This window comes from Schistocerca gregaria, chromosome 4 (genome assembly GCF_023897955.1).
Source record: "Schistocerca gregaria isolate iqSchGreg1 chromosome 4, iqSchGreg1.2, whole genome shotgun sequence".
Classification (NCBI taxonomy): domain Eukaryota; kingdom Metazoa; phylum Arthropoda; class Insecta; order Orthoptera; family Acrididae; genus Schistocerca; species Schistocerca gregaria.
The window spans coordinates 550,939,227-550,965,778 of NC_064923.1; the positions used below are offsets into that span (position 1 = coordinate 550,939,227).

The 26,552-nt window shown below is 41.0% G+C and overlaps 1 protein-coding gene across 1 annotated transcript in view; it reads left to right on the forward strand.

The window, feature by feature from the left end:
* LOC126268003 (thymus-specific serine protease-like) overlaps positions 1-26,552 on the forward strand; it is a 182,069-nt gene that overhangs the window by 85,236 nt on the left and 70,281 nt on the right. Inside the window, exons 4-5 of the mRNA XM_049973379.1 lie at positions 242-477; positions 21,595-21,730. Coding sequence (XP_049829336.1) covers positions 242-477; positions 21,595-21,730 — 372 coding nt within the window. The remainder of the gene's footprint in view (positions 1-241; positions 478-21,594; positions 21,731-26,552) is intronic.

Consider the following 26,552-nt stretch of genomic DNA (forward strand, 5'->3'; position numbering starts at 1 on the left):
CGTACTGTAACCTACTTCCTTTGTTGCCGGATTGCAATTCCTTAGAATTCTTCCAATGAATCTCAGTCTGGCATCTGCTTTACCGACGATCAACTTTATATGATCATTGCATTTTAAATCTCGTTTTTTCTGCATATAGTTTAGTAGTTTCACCCTGTAGATGACGTTAACTACCAGCCTGAACTCGAGAAGAATGGTGCAGCCAGAGCCGGCTGGCCTACTTTGCACTTCACTGTCACAGGGACCTGTCCACGGAAAACATGCGGTTCCTGAGTGTGGAGCAGGCGCTGGCGGACCTCGCCAACTTCATCCGGCAGTACCGCCAGGAGCACGGCGACACGCTGGTCGTGCCGTGGGTGGTGTTCGGCGGCTCGTACGCCGGCAACCTGGCCGCCTGGGCGCGCCTCCGCTACCCACACCTGGTGGACGCCGCCGTCGCCTCCAGCGCGCCCGTCCTCGCCAACCTCACCTTTCCAGGTTAGCCTGTCTGCCTCCTCTTCCTCTCAACTGTCAGTTAGCAAATACTTCTGTAATAAAGGAGATCACTCACCGAACATCGGAAGCACTGAGTAGTCGATAAGCGGGCACAAAAAGTAAGAAAATTTTCTAGCTTCCGGAGTAATCGTTTCTCAACCTGCAGTAACATATACAAAGGAAATACACACACACGCATACTTGGGCTGAACGAACAGTGTCAGTGCTGCATTTCGCTTGATGGAGTACTTTGCTTGGAGGGTTGTGTCAGGTAGGATGGATAGACGCGGAGAGATGGTTCAAATGGCTCTGAACACTATGGGACTTAACTTCTGAGGTCATCAGTCGCCTAGAACTTAGAACTACTTAAACCTAACTAACCTAAGGACATCACACACATCCATGCCCGAGGCAGGATTCGAACCTGCGCCAGTAGCGGTCGCGCGGTTCCAGGCTGTTGCGCCTAGGAACCGCTCGGCCACTCCAGCCGGCACGGAGAGAGAGAAGCAGGACGAGTAGTACTGCCAGTGCTGCAATTCGGCACGTGGGATAGTTTGTGGTAGGCGTTGTGTCAGATAGGGTGGGTAGAGGGGGAGAGAGGCTCATCCCACCCCTCTCTCCCACTTCCCTCCCTACCTGACACAACCCCTACCACAAACTATCCCACCTGCCGGAATGCAGAAATTGTACTATTCATCCAGCCAGCACCATATATTGCCAACCATAAATGTGATATGCATGTGTGTACATGCATGTGTGTGTGTGTGTGTGTGTGTGTGTGTGTGTGTGTGTGTGTTTGTGTGGAAGAGACAGACTGTCTCTTCTTTGGGTATTTTACTCTAGCTCGCAAAAGGGTTAATCTGAAAACTAGCAAGTTTTCTTACTTTTGTGTGTACCTGTCGACGATTCGACACTTCTGCTTTTTATTCCAAAAGTATGTAAACTATACTAGAACTTTCGTACAACTGTTAGTTGTTTTGAAAGATTTTTTCATCTAAGTGATGTGGAATGAGTCTTTTACAGGATATGTATGTATGATTATTGTTAACATTAATGAACGTAGTCTTACTCACGTGCTTATACTTCAACATTCCTACTTTTTACAGGATGTCAGTTTTTAAATAGAAGTTCGTCCATAAAATAGAGAGAGAGTTGCCCAGAGAAGTGGTTTTCGGTTAGATGTGAACTTACTTTATGTCAGACACCTTATGTTTTTGGGAAAATGATCACAAATTTTTGTTGTTGCATATTGAACTCCTCTCTGAGTCACTGACGGCGTTAATAGTGGGTAATATATGACATTATTTCCTCTAGCGTTGTTTGTATGTACTTCACTATGCTTCTCAAATTGTGATGGATTATTTATGACAAATTTCATTTATATTTCATCAGTATTGTGTTGATGTAATTAAAATAGCTAACTCCTTGAAGACGTACCTACATGATGATTTCTGATCAATCCCATTCGTTATTGCTGCTGCTAAATTTTGTGCAATAAGTGCGTTCTCTCTAAATGACCAGTTGCCCAGAAAATTATTCCATAAGACATTATTGATTGGAAATAAGCTAAATATGTCAGAAGGTTGGTCCGTTCATTGCCAAGACTTGCAATTATACAAAGATCAAAAAGAGCTGAATTTATTTGAGAAGTTAAGTAAAATACAAGATTGTCATAAATAACGGAAGAGATTTGACAGATTTGCTATAGTTATAGTATTTGGCATATTGTCACAGGCCTTTTCACGCATATAGAAATCTTGAAAAACAATATTTTAAACATTTTTCAAGCAGTCCATATGTGCCTCCTTACTGGATCCACATATATGAAGTCGATAACCAAGTTCTTCATAACCAAATTCTTCCCACGCGCAGTGCAGCATGCCCACATCAATGTGAAGCTCGCCGTTTATTTGTTGGTAGAGAAGACGAAAACACTGAGTATTTCACATAACTCCACACAAAAAAGTCACATGGGGTTAGGTCGGGAAAGTGTGAATGTCATGACATAAAATGTTGACCATCAGCTCACCACGACCAGTCCATCAGTTTCTCAGTTCAAGAATTCACGACCATCATAATGAAGTGGCGTGGCATCTATTGGTAGATGTAGCCCACACTTTTGGTCTCCAGTGGTGGCATGGGGCAATTTTCCACCTTTGGTGGATCTGAAATGTTCTGAACTATAGTGGGCGGATTCTCTGTTCTCCAGAATCACACATTGTACATGTTCACTGTGACATTCACAAAAAATATTGCCTCATCACTAAAACTGAGTTTCTCATATAGCATATTCTCTTCCATAAGCTGTTGCAACTGTGCCGAATATTGAAAGCATCTGACTTTCCCAAAAGGGAGTCAGGGCTAGTAGCAATTCCAAGCAATATTGCTTCAGCTTCAGTCACTTCCTTAAGGCCTTCTAAACGGATGGTTGTGGTACGTTCAGCTCACTTGTTCTGTTCGCCGAATTCTATGGGATACGTGTGAAACTCGACGAAATGAAGTCAACGGTTTCTTCACGCACTGGAGGCCGACCCATTGATTTCCCCTTGCAGAGGTTCCCTGAAGCTTTAATCTACGCATACCATCGCCGAATAGAGTTGACAGTTGGTGGATATTTTTTAAAACTTAGTTCTGAAGTGTTGCTGCACTGTTACGGCAGACTGATGTGAATAGATTTCAGGCATAACATAAGATTTCTCCGCGCCTGTCGCCATCTTACCTAACTGCTTTATGTTGCGCTTTCGTGGCAGAAATCTGAAGTGTGGCTGAAAAAAGACAAAACTTTTAAACTAATCATTTTTTTGTGAGTTTTGAGCTTGGCGACAACATCTCAGTTAATGTAGCTACAGTAAATTTATGAAATCGCTTCAGTCATTTATAATAACCATGTACTTCATCCATTTCGAGATTTTATCAGCATGTACACCAAAAAATTTGGATCATTCTACCCTGTTTACTGACTCCTTTTCATGTGCTGTATCAATTGTTGCTGTGACTCTATTTATTGCGCAGAACTGAAAATTGTGTGTTTTTTTCTGAAAATTTAGAGGGTGACAATTTTCAGAGAACCACTTAATAATTCTTTGAAAACTTCCAGAGGAGTGAACCCAAGGTTGAACCCTGTGCGACTCCATTTGTGATTTCTCCAGAGTCGCTAAAATTTTGTCCCTTCCAGTATTTCCAATGCATTTCACAGGAATATACGAGCAAAGAAATTATTGTGGCCAACCTTAGTCATCGAATTTCTTCTACGAAACTTCAATTCTGCATCTACATCTGTAAGTAGTCCAAAAGTCGCCTTAAGCTGTGTGGCGGAGAGCACTTTGTGTACTGCTATCTGATCCCCCTTTCCTTACCTATTCGCGAATGGTACTAGAGATGAACGATTGTTGATTGACCTTCGTAGGTCAGTTTTACGCGCAGTACAGATGGTCCCAGGGATAGGGCCCTGAGAGAAACTGCAGTACTGACAGGCCTCTATGGGCCCTTGAACACTATGGTGGCAAAAGTAATGGTACGTGGGCTATTCGAAAAGTAAGGAACGACAGGTCGCGAAATCAAAACTGGTTTTTTTTTTTTTTTTTTTTTTTTTTTTTTTTGCAGTTAGCTACAACTTCCAGCTACTTATCTCCGTAGTCGCCGATCCGAATTAGACGTTTGTCGTAGCGTTGTACCAACTTTCCAATACCCTCGTTACAGAAGGCAGCCGCCAGTGCTGACACGTTCCGCATCATTACGAAGTGTCGTATTCATGCTCTATGGAATAAGTACTAAGATAATCTAATCTCTGATCTAAGTGCTTTCCGCCAATTCTCTGCGCTGGCCTACAGCTCGTTGTCTGTTCCAAAATGTTGTCTTCATAGCCAGCGGTTCAAGACAGCAGACATGAAACTCAGAGGGAGAGAATTACGGGGTGTATTGTGGGTAATTAAAGATTCCCAATTGGAAACGATGCAGGAGCATCTTCATTGCCCATGCAGAATGCGTCTGAGAATTGTCTTGAAGAAGAAAACGCAAGATAGTTAAGTAATGTTGGCTGCATAGCTTCAGGCGAAATTTCTCACCAGGCCCTCGTATTTGGTGGCAGACACTATTGTTTTAGGTATCTTTATGTGCTCACTGTGCGTTCAGAAATAAAAATAACGACGTAACGCGGTCGATGGGCATACTAGAGACACTGCCCAACAGACCTGTGCAAAACTTCGCCGGATTTTCATTGTGGTTTCCCTTTCGCGACCGATCGTTCCTTACTTTCCGAATAAGCCGCGTTTATCTCCTGATATCGTGTTGGACCTCCTTTTTTTCGGCGTAGTGTAGCATATCGACTTGGAACAGACTCAACAAGTCTCCTGCAGGAACAGTGAACCATACTGCTTCAACAGCCGTCCATACTTGAAGTGCAGGATTTTGAGCACGTAATGACCTCTCGATTATATCCCATAAATGTTCGATGGGAGTCATGTCGGGCTATCTCGCTGGCCATTTCATTCAATCGAGTTGTGAGGAATGTTTCTCAAACCCATCGTGAACAAGGGTTGCTCACTGTCATCCAAAATAGTTCCGTCCTTGTTTGGATCGTGACGTCCGTGAATGGCTGCAAATGGACTCCAAGTAGTCGAAAATACAGATGACCCAGTCCATTCTATGTAAACCCAGCCACTACCAGCTTATTTGTTGGCAACTTTGGTCCATGGCTCCGTGGGGTCTGCACCTCACTCGAACCCTATCATCAGCTCTTACCAACATAAATCGCGACTCACCTCATCAGGCCACCGTTTTCCATTCGTCTGCGGCACAATCGACACAGTAACGGACCCAGGAGAGATCGTCCGCTGCCGTAGCTCATTAAATGGCAAATTTCGCTGCACTGACCTCATGGACACGTTTGTGGTACGTCCCATATTGATTTCTGCTGTTATTTCACGCAATTTTGCTTGTTTGTTAGCACTGACGCTTTACTCTGTCGTTAAGTGAAGTCCGTCGGCCACTGTGTTTTCTGCGATTAGAGGTGATGTCTGAAATTTGGAATTCGTGACACATTCTCGACACTGTGGATCTCGGAATATTGAATGCAGTACCGATTTTCGAAGTGGAATGTCCCCTGCGTCTAGCCTCAACTACGATTCCGCTGTCAAAGTCGATTAACTCCCGCCGTGAAGGCATAATCAAGTCGGAAGCCCTTCACATGAATCACTTGAGTACATATGACAGCTCCACCATTGCACCGTCCTTTTATACCTTTCGTGTGCGATACGAGCGCCACCTGTGTATGTGGACATTACCATCCCATTACGACAAGTAAAAGAGAGAGAGAGAGAGAGAGAGAGAGAGAGAGAGATGGGTTTAAGCGTGTATGACAAATCTCTTTCCCCAAAAATTTCCTTCCTTTACACCTCCTCCGTGTTACGACAAATAACGTGTCACTGATCTCATTTCTACTAATTCTGTAGTAGATGCGAGGTGCCTCGTTTTTTTCCACTGCCCTGGGTGGGATGCATAAGTCCTGTATAATGTTCACCGACATGCAGGGGTCTATAGTGATATCTCCTGCGCATAAAACAGCACGTAGATTGTGAGTCCGTTACATTGAGGCTATTAGCAAGGAAATGATATTGTATAAATAATTAAATATTGGATTGGTTTGTTTAAACGGGTTTGCCATTCGCGTGTTATTAACATAATACGAGAAACTGCACAATCATAGTCCGTTTTATGAATCACAAACAGTTTCACACAGAATAAACAAAATAATTAAAAGCGTGTTTGCGTAATTACTGTCAAACTAGTTCTCAGCTACATGTCCAGAAAACAGAGACTGCTACTTAAATTCTTAACTGATAACGACCGTGTCAGCCAACACGTCTGCCCTCCGAGACTACCGATCGCTTCCTGAGCTTACAACTGAACTACCACGCCCGCCATCCGAGTTAGGGGCCATCTGAAAATCTACGAAGTGTTTCATACGCTTTTTCGTTTAACAATTGTTTATTGTTCTGCTCGTAATTAACACTTCTGAAATAATGGAAAGATAGCCTGCTGTTGAGAGATGTTTTTATATGAAATGCACGTCAATTCACTGTCTAGTTTTTCTAATATTAATGACACAAGTGTATCATTTTGGAACACTACTTCCGAACACACCAACCGATAGCGGAAACAGACCAAAATTTAGGCCGTCTCTCTCACATAATAAGAGCTTCTTGTAGTTGAATATGATGACTTTGAAACCGGAAACATTTAACATCACCTTCCTTCTGGGCTGTTCTCCCACACAACAATCAATTTTAAAAATAAGCAATTTTTACTCCAATTTTTATAAATTATCCAGTTATTATCTCTCAAGTGCCATAGCATTCCACTAGTGTTTCGTTATTATTTTACAAAACATTACTTTGCGCTATGCTTTTTCACTCTCAAATTAATAAATAATATACACAGTCACAGATTTCTTTATTTTGTGATTAGAAAAAACTAATTTTTGCCCTCAATAAATTCATGGATAACCTTATATCCCAAAATCATTGGTCTTTAGTTACACTTTCTACTAATTATTCTTTAAATAGTTAATACTTTCTAAGAATTAGTATTTTGCTCCTTTATGTTGTTGATAGTTTTTTGTTAACTTACGGTCTATCATTTCTACTACAACACTCCACAGCAGTCCACTACCTCCTAGCCAAGTTTAAATCACAAAATTTTATACTGTCCTCCATTAAATTGAACAAAATATTTATCATGAGAAATTAAACTGCTGTGCCACTGCCATTGACAGATTGCTGTTACTTAAATTGACCAACTGTTTGTCATAAGAAGTTACACCACTCAAAACTACTATCGGCACTTTGCCATCCTTTTAGTTCGATGAAACATTTGCTTCATCAGATGCCTTTGTCATATCGTTCTTTACACTTTTCGTCTCTATTACGTCGTCGCCATGGCGTTCTGCACCTATTGATATCTGAGTGCGTCGTCAAGACGCCCACTTGACATAGTTACAAATAAAACGAACACAACACCTAAATATTTCACAAATACGTGGTGAAGGAAGAACATTACACTAACACCTTTTACTAAAACAAATCCAGACGCCCCGACTGGAGTTGAGTTCAATAACTGACAGTCAGTTCTCCCATCTCCAACCTAAGCGTACAGCTCCAGTACAGTTCCATTTAATAAGACAAAATGCCTTAAATTGGTTTCCTAAAAGGTTTAAATAAATTTTAAATAAATGTGTTTTCATACATTACTGCAACATAAATACATAATATATAATGTTTAGTTTTGGTTTTGGCTATTTATAAAACAATGCTACTGTTTACATCGCTGTTTTTATTTTGATCACAGCTGTATCCACTGTTCACATACAGCTGGGGCACTGCCCTTCGCTTTCTTAAAGAGCTCGGTGTTTGCTTGCGCCACGTGTTACTACTAACGCGTTTCGGTAATGACTCGTGCCGCTACCCGGTGTCTCCTGCTACGCTCTTTAAATCTTATACACGGAGGCTTACAATAGCAGTTCACAGATACGTTGAGAGAACCTTTTGGAATCTTGCTTCCAGCATAATGCACAAACACTCACTTAGCAAATCGTTGCGTCTTCCATTGTATGACGTGGCACTTCTATACTTGAGTGTCATTGTTGCCACAAACCGCACTAGTGGGACTGTATTCATGTAATGACTGCGTATTTTCTACTGACTTTCACATACGACATTTCGTAACTTTGTTATATGTAAGGGCTAATTATCTTATTCTTAGCTAGACATTTATTCCAAATCCATTTCATTTTTAAAACCACCGTGTGTCGTAACTCTCTATAAGTCATATTACATGGCCGTCTCTTTAAATCTTATTTACTAAGTTTATGTATTTTATGAGATTTCATGTCAGTGTTGAGCCTTATGTCGATAATATGTCCGCTCTCTTGTACTTCATAAAATAGTTGGCTGAAATCACTTCGCCCATAAATACTACACGGCCGATATACACGTCGCCTTTTGCCTTTCCTTCCACATTTATAAACCACTGGCTAACTTTCCTGTCATGCAATAATCAGCTATCGTGTAATAACCGTACTTCTCCTGTCCCTCTCTGTATGTAAATAATTGGCTGACTTTTCCGTTACCTAATTTATAACTCTCAATTTACCTCTTTTCCCTCTTCGTAAAAAATTGGTCGACTTTTCTGTCGCCTTATAACCATAACTATCCATTTAGCATAAACCTCATCGCCAGGACTGTTTCTTAGCCTCTCAATGTATCATGATTCATTAAAGCGGAAACCATTTCGCCATTTCAGTTCGTACTGAAGAGTAACAATATGTCTAATGAGACACAATCCGTACATCATCTCAAGGCAACTTTTAGGTATTTCCGTATTTTTGGCACCAGAATTTCTTCTATTGTACATTGTCACATTCATTACCTGATTTAGCGTCGTCGTCTTCTCCTGTAACCTTCGGCTTACCTTTATGCGTTTTTTCATATGTGTTGTGTATAACAGCCCTCGTTTCATTTCCTATTTTTAAAATATTTTCAAACATACAGGTTTTTTTATCGTTGTTGTAAATATTTAGAAATTGTTCCATTACATACTTTATAATATTTTTTGGCTATGTGCATTAATATGGTACTGGTGTCTTGTAACTATGCACTGTGCTGTCTTACTGATGTATTAGTAATCCTATATTTCTTGTAGTCTGGCGTATCCTCATATATTCCGTCAGATGACTGTTTCTCATCCGTACTACGAAGATTTTTAAACTGCTGGATTTTTGTTGTTGTTACATTCAGTGTAAGGAAATTTTCCCCTCTTAGCCTTGAGTGTGAACAGTGTTAAAGAAGACAGATATAGTTCTGAATGAAACAAGGGGAAGAACTAACAACAAGGAAGAAAAACGAAGTATTCTGTCCGTTAACTCGGGCACATGGCAATCGTCAGCTACCTAGCAACACAAAGAATATTATTGTCACCTGAGGTTTAGTAGTCAAAGTACTTTTTTCATTTCATTGATTGAGATTTCATCTAATAATGGTTGTGGCAGTATTTCTGTTGTAGAATGAGGCACTTCATTACAACTTTAGTCACGTAATCTGCCCCCACATGATGCTTCTTGGTTTTGTCTTCCATAGACCAATGCAGTTAAATTCGACCATTTTTTGCTGTCGGCCTGTTATAGAATATGGCTATTGAGTCTATGTTTATTGATATCTTGAAGCCATTGAACTTCGATACCGAACCTAGTACCTTACTCCTATCCATTTGCGGTATACTGATTTTTTCACCATCAAATCTCCTGTTCACAAATATTTCACTTCTCGCTCTGTTTTGCGTGCTGCAAGACCAGTATTGATTCAAGAATGCTTGAACAAATTCTTTATATGTTTTACTTGTATTATTGCCCCTGTTCCCCTGATATAACTTCTCCTTCAATCCTAATGACCACGAATTAGCTTTTTTGTTGTTCTGTCATGTTTTCAGGTATGATATCCTCAAACTGTCTAATGAAGGCTATTTAGTGTATAGTTCTCTTATAGAGAAATGGTGGAATTTATAGGCATTAGCGTGATCTGCTAAGTCACTTGCACGAACAATAACACTTTTCCTCGAATTTTTGTTGAACTTCATCTTCTATAATGTCTTGCATCTCATAAAGTATTTTATGCTCTGTTTCTCTCGATTTGTCCTGAATCGCATTTGTGTTGCCTTTACAACAGGATATTATCCTACAAGTGAAATATTAAGACTAACTATTTCGTGGCCATTTTTGATAGCGTACTCTGTAAATTACTCTATTGTATATCACATGTTTGTGTTACATGCTTTGATAGCTTTACTTTGATCTTATGTTCGTTTCCTAATGTCGTTAATTGTTGTTTGTATTACCCCATTTTGATTCTGCAAATCCTTATTTAACTTTCTGACTTCACGGTCGGCCTTTTGATTTATTTCTAACTTACGAACTTCTAATATTTTTACTCCTTTCTTTTGTTCCACAACCAATTTTCTTGCAACATCCCTCAGTTTTAGCTTAAATATTTGTTACCTCTTGTTCCAAAGCATTGAATTTAGCGTTAAGGTAAGCTATTCCTACATTAACTTCTTTTAAGCCCTTATCTATTTTTTATGCTTCATTATTTTATTTTTTTGCTCCTTATGTTCTTGCAAAATCAATTTTTGGCGTAGACCTTGCAACTTCCCTCTTCCTAATCTGCCTATTGGATTGCGATATAAATAACCATGATCGCGTATGGCTAACGAAATTTTACAACGACTAAGGCTACCATTACCGAAGGAAAATAATATTGGTTAATAGGAAGAACGTGCACAACTGAGAATCTATTCTAAACTTAATCTGAACACTGACAATTTTGAAAAAGGTAGAACATAATGCAAATCGCTCACAAACAACACAGGGCAGGGAAAGAGTACAACATTATATTTAATACAGAAAATGCTGATTAGCAAAAAAGGGATAATTAAACGGTCGTCAGCCCATTAGGGCAATAAATATCCAGAATTCTAAGAAAGGTAATAGCAAAGAAAATTAAGCAAATAATCACTGGTGTGGCAACAGAAGATTGTCGGCCTTTTCCACAACACAACAGTTCACAAGAAAATAAATGAGTCAGAAAGCACTCAGTTTGCAGTTACTTAACCTGAAATTCTACATTTTGAAAGCAAAGTTAAATAAAGTTGCTGGTTAAATAAATGACTGACTGTAACTGAAAGTTTATAGCACACAAAATTGATTTTCAGAACCCTTATCGTAACTTAATGTAAAATATGAAAAAAGGCAAGCAATTATTGAAAGACTGAATTGAATTTACTTTAACAAATGAGCAACCCTAATGTACTTTTAACATAAGAACAACAGAATATGTACCAAGCCAACAGAAGTCAGTCGCTAAGCTAAATACAGAATACATGAAATTTCGCACTTTTAATTTGTTCTGTACCTTTAGCTTTTAATTTTTCCCGTGAAATTTCACATTACTTTAAGTGAGCTAATATTCAAAATTGTAAATTAGCGAAACCTCTGCCATGCAATACGAGAATGAACAATTACTGAGGCAGCAAAATTTTGACTGAAACTGGTTATTAGCAAACAAACAAAATTGGCAGTAAATAGTTCATAAATTTACATATTTTTTAAGACACTCGGTGACTGCGTGAAAAAGGAAAGGGACCCTGTTTGGTAATAATGCCTGAGGAAACGATAGCGCACGTGTCCTACAAGTTTTAACAATTGCAGGTTATTATTCAAGAAAGTCATTTGTTAAAGTGTGTTACAGAAATTCCACTAGGTAACGCCTGTACAATACTATACTTTTTCACTTAACTGTCTTACGATGTTGCAGCTGTGCAGACGACGAAGAATACAGCCGACTACAATGTTGAACTGCTGTTGTTGCTGCTGGTTATGAACCACGAGTCGTTTCCAGAGCCACAGATAGATAGGCCAGACAACAGTTGCAATTGCAGCTTCCTCTGCCTGTCCATTTCGATCGTGCTCTCAATACTCGGGGGGTTAACAAAACAGATGCGTCTACACTGTCGCCAGCCTAGCTGCACACCGCGTCAGCGGGAGCGCCCAACAAACACTTCCGCATTCTTTCAAGACTCAAGTTCATCTGCTTCCTCTGTGCTCGCAGCACGACAGAGACTCTCCATGCGCAAAGATAAACAACGGTACATCTTCAGCCATTTCGTCGTTGCTAATGTTATTTGAAAATTTTAAATTTGTGGTAAGGTCTTATGGAACCAGACTGATGAGGGCATCTGTCCCTAAGCTTACACACTACTTAGTCTAACTTACGCTAAGGACGACATACACACCCATTCCCGAGGGAGGCATCGAACCTACGACGGGGGAAGCCGCGCGGACCGTAACAAGTCGCCCTAGATCGCGCGGCACTATCGATATATTTAAACACAATTCCATTGGCGATTAACCAGAAGTTTACAATATTTACATTATAATTACAATCAATTATATACACTCACAAATAATTACAATGTTACATCGATTACGCTTTAAATATAGTTTCTGTAATATAGCTTACAGATTCAGAAATACCAGTATATTACAAGTTATCAACGGATATTAAACGGATATTGGATAGTGCAGAAGGTATTTTATCTGCACATTCAGTGTTACAACTTTATATCCTGATCAACATCCTGAGTTGGCAAAATTTCAGCTGATGTACCATGACGTAAAGTACGTAACTCATCTCTTGGCTTATTGGTAATGTTGGTATCAGAGTCATCGTCTCTCGCGCCGGCATTCCAATCAATCACTTCCTTTTTATTAGGTACCACATATCCTGGGTTTATGCTGTCATTTTAGACACTATATCTACATTTTAGTTAACTCTATATTCCCTGCGGAACCATTCATGGCTGCTTCAGAATTCTCAGAGAGATAATTGGTAACTAAATTTACTATTTCGCATTCAACACCAAAGTTTTAATCTACGTTTTCATTTTAAATATTTTTGACTAAATTTGACATACCATTAAACCAATGTCTGACACCACAACCATTTACCTGTATCTGATCCACGGTACCGTTCACCACTACTGTGAGACTGAACTCCTTCTGCACTTCTGAGGGTGGGTGTACACCACATCCCTTTCCCCAGACTTTACACTAGTACTAATAAAATTTAAACCAGTTTTGTGAATAAATGATCTTCATACTTTAAATCCTATAGAACACACTTGGACAGTTGTGACTTGTATCCTGCCTTCACAGTTCCGGTTACAAAAGTGCTGTATGCATGCGCAACGCTTCCACTAATTTTCTTCCTCGGCGTACCGTCAATGATTATCGTAGCTGTGGACTGCACCGCTGGCTGCTACTCCGCTGTCGTGATGATGATGATGATGATGTTTGTTTGTTTTGTGGGGCGTTGAACTGCGCGTTCATCAGCGCCAGTTCAAAGTCCTAATTTTTAGACAGTCCATTTTCTTTTCACAGTCCAATCCAGTCACTCCCACAAACGATGACGATGATGATTATGACAGAGAAAATCCCCAAACCGGCTGAGAATCGAACCACGGACCAAAAAATGGTTCAAATGGCTCTGAGCACATCAGTCCCCTAGACTCAGAACTACGTAAACCTAACTAACCTAAGGACATCACAAACATCCATGCCCGAGGCAGTATTCGAACCTGCGACCGCAGCGACAGCGCGGTCCCGGACTGAAGGGCCTAGAACCGCTCGGCCACAACGGCCGGCGAACCCGGGACCCCGTGATCCAGCGGCAGCAACGCTAGCCCCTAGACCACGAGCTGCGAACTCCGCTGCCACTTCACAGAGCCGGCCGCTGTTTGCTTGCAGTTGCATGTAACTGTACTCCACGCTGCGACACCTCCTAGCACGAAGAATCTTGAAGTGACGATTTTTAACGTAATCACCTGGAACGAGCACACAAAGTTAACTTTTATTATTGCAGCACTTCAGCTCTTTCTATTCCTGCTTTATATCGATATTACTTTCGCGGTAAGAAAAAATTTGATTTTGCGGCATCAATTATTATAGTTCAAATTAAGTTCAAACACAATTCAAAGCTTACTTATGACAGTTCTTGAACAGGTATATATGTTATTCCTTCAATTTCTTATTCTCAGCGGAGCAAATCGTTAGCGACATGGAGTACCGTATACATTTAGTAATTAGCCATGTTTGCCGCGCGGAATTAGCCAAGTGGTCTAGGACGCTGTAGTCATGGACTGTGCGGCTGGTCCCGGCGGAGGTTCGAGACCTCCCTCGGGCATGGGTGTGTGTGTTTGTCCTTAGGATAATTTAGGTTAAGTAGTGTGTAAGTTTAGGGACTGATGACCTTAGCAGTTAAGTCCCATAAAATTTCACACACATTTGAACACATTTTCAATTAGCAATGTTTTCTTTCTCACATTCCTGTTCACCTGGGCGTAGTCGGCAGTAATCGCAAACTGCTTCTTTTCAGAACAATGTAGTTTCCGCTGTAACGGCAAATCGCCAGCTTTTTCTTGTTTTTCCTCTATTCCAAGGAGCAGATCTGGTCCATTAAAGAGTCGCGGTTCTTTCCATTCGGATGCCCAATAGACTGGAATTGGAGCAGAAGGAATCCTGACTGGGAGTATTTAGGAGAAAACTTCCAGATCTAGCATTCGCCTTACAAGCAAGGGAAATCTCCCTGAAACCACGGATGGAACAGAACTAATCTGATTTATTTTTGAGACAGTGTTATCAATTGTACTAGAAAAAAGTTAAAATTTAGGGTATGTGTTAGTTGCGTATGTATGCTGCGTGTGTGTATGTGCATGTGTGTCAGTGTGGCCTTTTCGATAACGTTGAAATGTGGTTGTAAGCGAGCTATGGCAAGAGGTCGCAAAACCGCTAGTGCCTCCGGCGACAGTACGGGAAGCTGTCGTGCCGTGCCACTTCAAAAACTGGGTGCCTTATACCTGAATTGCTGTGTTTGCCTGATGTGACATGACAACGAGTTCACTTCTTGCAAATTATGCTGTTATCGTTACTGCCATTACAGCACAGTTGCGCTCTACCAAATCTACGTTTCCATAGTTTTGGTACAGTACATAAATGACGTAGTAAATGGTAGAATTACAGGTAGTATTGGTAGCACTGGTAGGGAAAGAAATTAGAAGTCGACGACTTCTCTTCGTTTTGCACATAACTAGAACCCTACATCGTTCAGTGCCAGTCTTAGTGCATTTTATATCTCTACAAAATATAAATTATTTTTTATAAATAAGAAAAATTAGCTGATCGCTTAACTTCTGTGCTTTTATAGAACCAAAGAAATTAATTTTGATGTAAATACAATTTACAAACTCAAACATAAAAAATGTCTGTACTTATCATTGTTGTTTTATACTCAATAGAACGTTCTTCATCATGACAAATGGCAAGAATTTTCTTTTATATTGGTAATTGCGAAAGTTGCTTATGAATAACAGAATCATGTTTTATATAAGCTCGACGGAATATTGAACCAATGTTTTTTTTTTTCCCTACAACGTTCCTCTGTTTCACGTTTCAAATGCCGGCCTCTGTGGCCGAGAGCTTCTAGGCACTTCAGCCTGGAACCGCGCGACCGCTACGGTCGCAGGTTCGAATCCTGCCTCGGGCATGGATGTGTGTGATGTCCTTAGGTTAGTTAGGTTTAAGTAGTTCTAAGTTCTAGGGGACTGATGACCTCAAATGTTGAGTCCCATAGTGCTCAGAGCCATTTGAACCATTTTGAACCACGTTTCAAATCAACAATTTCCGACTAAAACTAGAATTAAACATCAACAATTTCAGTTTCGCTATAAATACTGTTTATTTTTACTTAACAGACGAGAGGATAACTGTGTAGAATAAAAATATTTCATAGATTACGTGGTCCTTTATATAATCTCATTCATTTTGTAGACAGTTCACCTCTTCCAGTTTCTAGGCGAATCTAGTAAGACACCGTTCACATACAAAAAAAAGGATATAAAACATACATGTAACTCGGTTACGTCCTTAACTGACCTGGGCTGGTAGGAAAACTACTGCAGTTTGCACTGACATGTGATTACTTTAGCCTACGGCAGTCTTACAGCTGTACACTACAGTCGTGGTATGCAGAAGACAAAAATCTGCTAATGAAAGATAGCACACTCAAATAGCGCAATCAGAAGCACCGTTATGCTCATAATTTTGTAGAACAGCAAAAACGTATTTATGTCGAATGACTACGTCACTACAGGAAGTAACGGGTAACGAATACTTTGCAACGGTCATGTATCTCGACAATACGGAACAAATACGGTACAAAATTTATTCGTTACCTTACAGCCCTCTTGAAGGGTGATTGGTATTTAGGGTAAGTCACTAACTATTGCTACCTAGAATAACTCCGAAAGCATGATAGGAGCTGAAAAGTTTGTGCGACAAAAGCTGCATGGGACAACGGGGGTCATAATATGACGTTGGTTTTTTGTTGCTAGGTGGGGTCTCTTCAGAGGCATGAAGGACAGTTTTGTTTCTTTTAAATGGGATGCTATAGTTTGGTACTTATTTTCTGATAGCGACTATCGAGACGAATCAAATGACGTGTAACAGCGGGGTCTTTGAGGGATAACGATGGTTAAAAAGGTGGCATGAACGTCCATTTACAGAAGGTGTTCGAAGTGATGACCGTTGGTATCAATGCAGTGCCGCAATCTTTTCATCGTGGATTGAGGGGTATTGCTTATCACACCGGCACTTATCGAAGCACATGCTCTGAGAATTCTCTCTCACTTATCTTCAGGTGTAGTTGGAACGTCTTTATAAACAATGTCTTTTACGAATCCCCACAACAAAGAATCCAGAGGCATCAAGTCTGGCGAACGAGCCGGCCACGACATATCTCCTCCGCATCCAATCCAACGATTTGGGAATTGTCGTTGCAACTCATTTCTAGCCATCAGCGAAAAATGTGGCGGATACCCATCTTGCTGATACCAGATTCTGTTCCTTGTTCCTAAATGTATTTCTTACAATAACAGACCTAATGTTTCTTGTAGGAATGTGGTGTACTTCCTACCATTAAGATTTCCTTTGACGAAAAAGAGGCTTATAATTCTGTCCTTCAGAATCCCACAGCCTGCATTCACTGAGCACGGTTTTCGATGTGCAACTTGCCGCAGCCAGCATGAATTTTCAGTTGCCCAATAATGCATGTTATGCAAATTAACATTTCCATTGTTCTTGAATGTAGCCTCGTCGGTAAATAAAATTAAATTAATAAATGTTTCACCCCTGTGAATATGAAGTTTAACCCATCGGTAGAATTCAATGCGACGCATGCAATCCGTACCAGTTAATTCATGGTGGAGACTGATATGGTAAGGATGATATTTATGGCGATGCAGAACATAAACAATACTACTCTAACTTTATGCCAGATTCCCTAGCGATCTGACGCGAACTAACACAAGGATCTCCAAACACAGTGGCAACAGTACCAATTTCAGTTCCCTCGTTAGTTGCCGGATATATTTCCGATGAGTTAAATATCCAGTTGTTTTCAATTTATCATACACAAATTTAAATGTACGACGTGTATGGTGAGTACGTTGAGGATATCTTTCAGCGTAGAAGTCTCTAACTCTTACTGAATTTCGTTGGCATTCTCCGTAAATGAGAAGCATATCGACTTGTTCTTAAAAGGAATACATCATTCATATTCGCTAGATTCGACGATACTAGTCTTACAGTTCCTATTAGTGTTGTATTGCGAAACCATCGAATGGTGTTTACATGTCAATGGCACGTTAGATAGATACGCCGTATTCGGCGAATATTTACTATTTGAACGATATACGAGAGAGAATTGTCAGAGCATGTGCTTCGGTAAGTGCCGAAAGATAAGGAATACCACTCAATCCATGATAAGAAGATTGTAGCACTGCATTTATGCCAATGGTTATCACTTCGAACATCTTCTGTAAAACGACGTTCATGGCACCTTTTTTACTATCGTTGACCTCCAAAGACCTTGCTGTTATGTTACACATCATTTTATTCATCTCGATAGCCGCTATCAGAAAATAAGTACCGAACTACAGCATCCCATTTCAAAAAACAAAGTTGACCTTCATATCTCTGACGTGACCCATCTAGCGACAAAAAACCAATGTCATATTATGGCTCCCGTTGTCTTATCCAACATTTGTCCCACAAACTTTTGAGCTGCTATCATACTTTCGGAGTTATTCTAGGTGGCAATAGTTAGTGACTCACCCTGTGGTTGCTGGTCGCTGATATTTCGGAGCCGTTCGTACACAATCCGATACTGTTTTGGTTGTCACACCGTTTCCTAAGTATCCTACGTCTTCCTACTGTCACACAATTGCACTCCTCCCACTGTGCGATTCTCGTGATATAGACAACTTAGATAGGAATAAAATGTTGCAATAATCGACTTTACTGAAGTCTGCCTAGGTCGTAGACAGGTGGCTTCTGATGAGTTTACTAATTTCAATTTCTTTAGGCTAAATATGTCTGTCCAAACCTCTCTACATGGTCTTGTGGAGAGGTTCCATACGCAATGTTACTCACTGACCAACGATATTCAAAACGCCATCATCTAGCAATCGGACACTTCGCTTGTTAATTATTTTTCTTTTGTTATTATTTTCATGCCAAATATCTTGAGAAATTAACTGTTGGTTCAAGCTGTTGACGTATATTTCGTGAAAGTCGTCACATGACTTTCTGTTTATATGCTATGCCGTTTACGTACGTACTTCAGATGTTCCAGTTGTTCAGTAACGGCGAGCACGGTCTTTGAGAAGATAGAATGCTTTTGATATTTCTCTTCCCACAACTTTACAACCATGACTGAGTTCTAAAGATACAATTTTAAGTAAAGAGTATCCCAAAAGCTTCATCCGATTTCAAAAGACTACATCTTCATGAATGAAGAAAGAAAACTGGGGTGGTTGCAACTGAACTTTCACTACTTTAGAACCCCTCCCCCCCCCCCCCCTTACTGAAAAATGAGTGATCGTAGGACAATGAAACTTTGTGTAATATTCGTAAGGACATGTGGAAGAGAAAAAACGAATAAACCATTTTAATTTTCAAATGAGAGGGTAACATTTGTTAATTACCGACGATGTTTACGTTCCGAGTTATGAACGTTGATCAGTGTGACGACCATCTGAAACAACGGCAGCCTTGAAGCGCACTAGAGATTTCTCTACTGCTGCCCAATACAACGATGGACCAGTTGTCGTGACACAGCTCGTGCACTGCGTGAAGATCGTACATTGTTTCCAACTTTCTCAGCCACAGCAGTAGTAACTTCTTCAACAGTCTGTGGTGGAATTGACCGTCTGTCTTTTCCGGGAACAATTACGAAATTGCCAGTTAATACGAACGTTTGAATTGTGCTCTTCAACTCCTGTGTGGGAAGAAGATCTCCCTGTATTCTTTTAATGTGTCGATAATCGCGAAGACCTGCACCACTATTGCTGTCGTCTCGATAAAAGTGCTCACCTTGTCCAGACCATCGTTGACTGTAATTCACGCTGACGCTTGTGTATCAGCCCTACGTCGCCCCACCGGTATCGGAGCCTAACGGCAAGTCATGACACTAACACCACTAACAACGCAAATCCTGCACGCACAGGCTGAACATCATTCCAATAAAGCTTGACACCCATACGGTAAATAGTTTTCCGTCTACAATTGCTGAAGTAACGAGAATTTAGCTAAAACTACCATGCAGCTTGACGACAGTTGTAAGTTGCTGGCGACTGTTGGTAGGAAGGGCCACCATGGTGCAGCTAGCTACTGTGGTAACTAGATCGCCCGTTGATTACCCAGTGTGTGTCGATTTGAGATGACGATAACGGAACAACAAAAGTCAATGCTCTTTCTCCATTTGGATAGGTCCAAATCAGTTACAACTGTGCGCCGTACTTTGTCTGGGGTGAGGCATAGCAGCTCCCACAGCCTAACGGACATACAAGACGTGCGTTTCTCCATTGGTCCTCAAGGTCAGCTGGTCTCACCATATGAGGCCTTTCAGTGAGAGTTTCTGAAACGCTCTGGTTATGCGCCTCCCCCTCCAACGACTTTGGGTGTATGGAACCACCGCATAGCAACAGCAGTGAATGCAGAACTCCAGACATGCTCGCAAAAGTATCGGAAGAGTTTGAATATCGTCCGGATGTTTGCAGTACGTACGGTGAAGAGCAGGTTCTTTTCAAAATTAAAAAAAAAAAAACAATGTAGCGAAAATTTACTCCAAGTTTCAGCGTTCAATATAGAACATCTAGTGTTCTGAAATCGGATATACCTTTTTGAAACACCCTGTGCTTGTAAAAGGCAGGATTTTGTATTCTTTCCTACTATTGACTGATTGCTGACAAATAGAATACATGGGTTTCCTAGTGATTACATTTTATGATTCATGGAAGAGTTAGTACGTACATCTGGTTCCGTATTGGTAGTCTCTTTCAATACTCCTTCGTTGTTCCCTCCGTGACGTGAGTCGTCTCAAAATTCCTCTGCAAATGAGAGCGTGAAATCCTACGTTGAAAATCTGAAAAAAAGTCCAGTTATGGAGTGACGATATCCAAAAGTCATAACGAATAAAATTTGTAGGGTATATGATGAAAGAGAAACACCTATGTCAGCCGCAAGAGGGTATTGTAATAATACAGTGGCGACAAGTGGAAGTTTGTGCCGGACCGGCAATCGGACTTGGATTTCCCACTTTATGTGAGCGATCACCTTACCATTTTCTTGCTTTATTTTTCGTCGCGTTAGGTCTTTTATTTTTATTTTTATCTTTATTTTTATCTGTGTTTAATATTTATTTTTAGTTTTTTATGCTACCTTTTATTTTATTTTGTATTTTCTTGCTTTATGTTTTTGTTCAGTTGGTTTTTTTGTTTGGTTTTATTTGTAATTTTTTCGTTTAATTTTCTTTTCATAACCGTTTGTTATCGCCTTTCGCAGACAAGTGCTCTACCACCTTTTTTTCTCCTCTAGATCTCTTTTACTTCAGGCATTGGCCCCTGACACCTAAACCTATCAAACCCACAAACAAATGTACTATTTAATGTCACCGCCACTTTCGCGCTAAAAACTAATTAGGTCGGATGTTTGCTATCACTTCAGGCTCCACCCACAAACGAAAATGAAACACGCCTACGATTGCTTATTTTTAAAAATCTTTTCGCTTACCACGTCGGTCATCTGAATGCACTTCTCGTCCACCACGTATTTTCACCCCGTATTCACAACTTGTCGCACACTACTTCCATAGCGCCACGCTGTCCACTATCTTCATTCCTCACAGCATTTTAGCACGAGTCCCTGTATAGGTCAGAACTAAGCTGCATCCACATTGAAGATATTTCATGAAATTGCGTCAAGGTGTATAGATATTAGTACTATATGTGTTGTGTCTGTTCTTTTGGACATGTCCGAAAGAACAGACATCACACACATAATAGCGATTGTGTGCCACAGTCTGGAATACCAAATCAAACTCCATCCGAATGGTGTGAACTCAGTGGACACTATGTAAACGCTTGCACCTCCTGCGTAACATCGGTGTCCCCTCGTCGCAGGTTACCTGGAGGTCGTAGGGGAGGTGATCGGCGCCAACGACGCCGCTTGCCTGGAGGACATCCGCGCTGCGGCAGCTGAGCTCGAGGACCGCCTGCAGACAGAGGCAGACAACGCCGTCATCAGCAAGTTCTTTAGGTGAGTAGCAATCCCCCCAGCCACTCTCTGGGAAATTTTACTCAGATATGATGAGAGAACATTTACTTGGAACACTTCATAAACAATGAACGGGTTGGTATTACTGTGGACTATTTGATGCGACAACAATGGACATTACGTCAGATGTAGTTGAGAGCTTGAGGAAGAAGTACGTGTCCTTTTTTTCGCAATGTACTCTAATATAAAATTGGCGAGAGGTGCAAATGGATCCTGCGGGGATCTCGGGTCGTACATCAAGATCGAAATTTTACGCTGCAAAAATCCGCAGCAAAAACAAAAATCCACAAGTGGGTTAAGTGATGTTTGCGTTGAGTTTACAGCGGACCGTAGTTACAGTTTCACGTCGGGGTTATTCATTTCGTGGAGGTCGTATGAGCGCAGAAGATAAACCAAGACCCGGAAGGCCAAAACCGTCGACTGATGAGCGAAGTGAGAAACTTGTGGCAGTGGCAGACGTTCTTGAAGAAGCCACATGAATCCCTCCATTTTCAGTATTCAGTATTTTGGCAAATTATTTGAAGAAGAGAGAAATTTCTGCGAGACAGGTCCCACACTACAGAAACGCCTGGACATTGCAATCTTGCTCAAACAACGATTCGGTCGCGAAGGCCAAGCATTCTTGTGTCGAATTGTCACTATTGATGAAAGGTGGGTTAGAGTTGAAATCACAGTAAAGTGAGAGGAGAGTTCCAGATTCTCCACGTCAAAAAAGTTTCAGCACGCTCAATTAAATCTCTACCCGTTGATGATTTCTGCTTATGATCCACCAAGGAATGACCATGGCAGATAGAGTCCCATGTGGAACAAGTGTCACAAATGTGTAGTATCGTAACTTAATGCGAAACCTGGGCACAGAAATGCACAAAACGCTACCCCAGTTGCTCGAGGCTGGGTCACTCATTCTTCACGGCAACATTCGCCCGCATGTCGGCAATGCTGTAGCCCAAAAACTGCGTGAATACGGATGAAAAGTGTTGCCGCATCCTCCCTACAGCCCGGCCATGAGTGCACCAGACTTCGACTTGTTCCGGAAGTTGAAAAAGCTAAGCGTGGACATAGTTATCTTTCCCTGGAAGAGCTTTCTACCACCGTTACCCGAGCCATTCGACAAATGAACAAGTGTCCTAGGTGGAATAATACAGCTTCCGAGGCATTGGGATTCTGTCATAAAGAGGCAGGGAAACTATATTGAGGGACTGTAAAAATATTGAAAAAAAAGTGTAAGTAAAAAAATTTGTATGCATTATTTATGAAATGTCTCTCGTACTACCGAGCAAAGGTCGAGTCTCCAGTTGAAGTCCTTCGATTTTTTTCCGTCTTCTGACTGGTTTTGGTGCGGCTCGACACGAAATCCTCTCCTATGCCAACCTCTTCACTCCTGAGTAGCACTTGCAACCTATTATTTGCTGGATGTAATCCAACCTCTGTCTTCCTCTACAGTTTTATCCTCTACAGCTTCCTCTAGTACCATGGAAGTTATTACCTGATGTCTTAACAGATGTTCTATCATCCTTCCCCTTCTCCTTGTCAGTGCCGGCCGGGGTGGCCGAGCGGTTCTAGGCGCTACAGTCTGGAACCGCGCGGCCGCTACGGTCGCAGGTTCGAATCGTGCCTTTGGCATGGATGTGTGTGATATCTTTAGGTTAGTTAGGTTTAAGTAGTTCTAAATTCTAGGGGACTGATGACCTCAGATGTTAAGTCCTATAGTGCTCAGAGCCATTTGAACCATTTTGAACCTTGTCAGCGTGTTCCACATATTTGTTTCCTCTCCGATTCAGCGCAGAACCTCCTCATTCTTCACCTCATTAACTCACCTGATTTTCAACACTCGTCTATAGCACCACATCTCAAATGCTTAGTTCATGTTTCACTATCATACAACGAAGGCTAAATTGGCTGAATCTTTCTTATTAACCAATTCCACTTCCGAGTAGTGCAGTCTATACATTAGAGAAGCCAGCTTCTTAATTATACTTATATGAATATGGTGTCTGATCTTTCGGATATGTCCGCAAGAATAGGCACCACTGATGACCTGCAGCCGTCTATAACTAAATTAGAATTATATATTAATACCTTCAGCTGCTGACAGGCGTTGATATGTATCAACGGGGACAGGTGAAAATGTATGCCCCGACTGGGACTCGAACCTGGGATCTCCTGCTTACATGACAGACTCTCTATCCATGTGAGCAACCGAGGGCACGGAGCATAGTGCGACTGCAGGGACTATCTCTCGCACGCCTCCCGCGAGACCCACATTCTCACCTTGTATGTCCCTACCCAACACATTCATTACTCGTGGAAGACATACTTACCAAGTCCCGTAAGAGTTTGGGTAATACGTGTACATCTTCACAGAAGAAGAAGGTCATGGCCGGTTTTGCCACAACTATACACTTATATGTCCGAAAGAACAGACGCCATATCCATATAAGTATATAGTTCTGGCACACACTGCAGTATCACTGAAACATAACAGAGCATCCAGCACGCCTGTTATCAAAGTATTTAGTCCTATCATAACAGTGTTTTGTATCTGTTCCCATACATAGTTGTTAAAACTCTCATTTTGGTTTTGAGTCCTACCATATTGTTACTTCTCTAATAATCTCGTGTCACTAAGACATTAGAGATTAAAAAGTCATAATAAACAACTGAGGGCAAAATTCTGTTTTTAACAGAGCTGTCTCCATGACATGGTGGAGGTGTCATGTGCACAGATATTGTAAATTGTAATTTTGGGGCTTTGTTCACTAGAATGTTCTTGAAAGAAACTTTTTATTGTTCAGAAAACTACAGAGAATTTTTTAAGACAAAATTAAAAAATCGATTTCTTGACACTTAACAAAGGAGTGTCTGCGACGTACTCATAGTAACGATATAGAAGAAAGACTAACACTTGGCCACCGAGAACGTTGAAATAGACATCGTGGTTCTTATTAATGGTTATCTCACCAACTGGGTCCGCGTCAAGATATGGAAAGTGCCCCCAAAAATATCAAAGGAGCACCTCATGAATGAGCGGCGCCCTCCACCTGCTGCGAGTTATAGGCCTCACCGTGTCACCAGTGCACTCTACGGCTTGAATCATTTGAAAAGAGCCAAGATCATGACTCATAGGAACGCACTACGAAGTCCTTGACAGCTACTGTCCAGTTCCTGTGCTGTATTGGCCACTGAAGACGACCAGCTTCACACTGATGTGGCAAAAGTCATGGGATGTCTCCCAATATCCTATCGGACCACCTTCTGCCCATCATACTGCAGCATCTAAACGTGGCATGGTCTAAACAGTTCGTTGGAAGTCCCCTGCATAAATACTGAGCTATGCTGCCTTTTTACCTTCCCATAACTGTGAATCTATTGCCAGTACAGGATTCTGTGCACGAATTGACTCTCGATTACGTCCCATAAATGTTCGATATGATTCATGTTGGGCGATCTGGCTGAACAAACCATTCACTCTAATTGTCCAGAATGTTCTTCAAACCAGTCACAAACAATGACATGGCACGTTATTCATTTATAAAAATTCCATCATTGTTTGGGAACATGCAGTCCATGAATGGCTGCAGATGAAGTAGCCGAACATGACCTTTTCCAGTCAACGTTCAGTTCAGTTGCACCAGACGACCCAGTCCATTTCATTTAAATACAGCCACACCATTATGGAGCAACACCAGCTTGCACATTGCCTCATTGAAAACTTGAGTCCACGGTGTCATGGGGTCTGCGCTGCACCCAAAGCCTACCATCAGCTCTTCCCAACTGAAACTGGGTCCAAGCCATGGTTTTCCACTCGTCTGGGTGCAACTGATATGGTAACGAGCCCAGATGAGGTGCTGTAGGCGATGTCGTGCTGCTATCAAAAGCACTCGCATCACTCGTTTGTTGGTATAGCCCATTAACGCCAAATTTGGCCACAGTGTTTTAACAGTTACGTTCATGGTACGTCCCACATTGATTTCACCCAGCGATACTTGCCTGTTACCACTGACATCTCTAAGAAAACGCCACTGTTCTCGGTCGTTAAATGAAGTCCATCAGCCACTGAGTTGTCCGTGGTGAAAAGTAAGGCCTGGAATTTCTGTTACACGATAATTAATATGAGTAGTAAAAAGAATCCGTTAAATTTCTGTTACACGATAATTCACATAAAACTAAGGCACTAAATTCAACTTAACATCTAAGAATAGCTATTAGCACATTCTTCACTCTGTGGATCTCAGAATATTGAATTCTCTGAAAATTTGCGAATGGAATGTCCCATACATCTAGCTCCAACAACCATTCCGCGTTCAGAGTCTGTTAATTCCCGCCGCGCGGCCATAATCACGTCTGAAATTCTTTCTCTTGCATCACATGAGTACCAATGACAGCTCCGTCAATGAATTGCCCTTTTATATCTTGTGTGCTCAATACTACCACCATCTGCATGTGTGCATATCGCTATTCCATGACTTCTGTCACTTCAGTGTAAATAGAACACAATATTACACAATCAGCTGTGGCACATAAGCGTTTTACAATATTCTTCATGGCAGTTCCAACTTCAGATATGTGTTTTACACGTTTACAAATGAAGACTGATAATATTCCTGACAAGTAAAGGTCGCAATTACCTTATGTTACGAATAAAATGTGTGTGGTAGTTGCTGAGAAACCATTTCTTTTCACTGAATCGGGTTTCATAGAATTTGGCCATTTTGAGAGGCGTTTTCCGAAACTAAGGTCCGTTGGTCATTAAAAAGAAAATAATAAAAACAAGTTGATGAGAAAAAGTTTTTATTGACAGTAA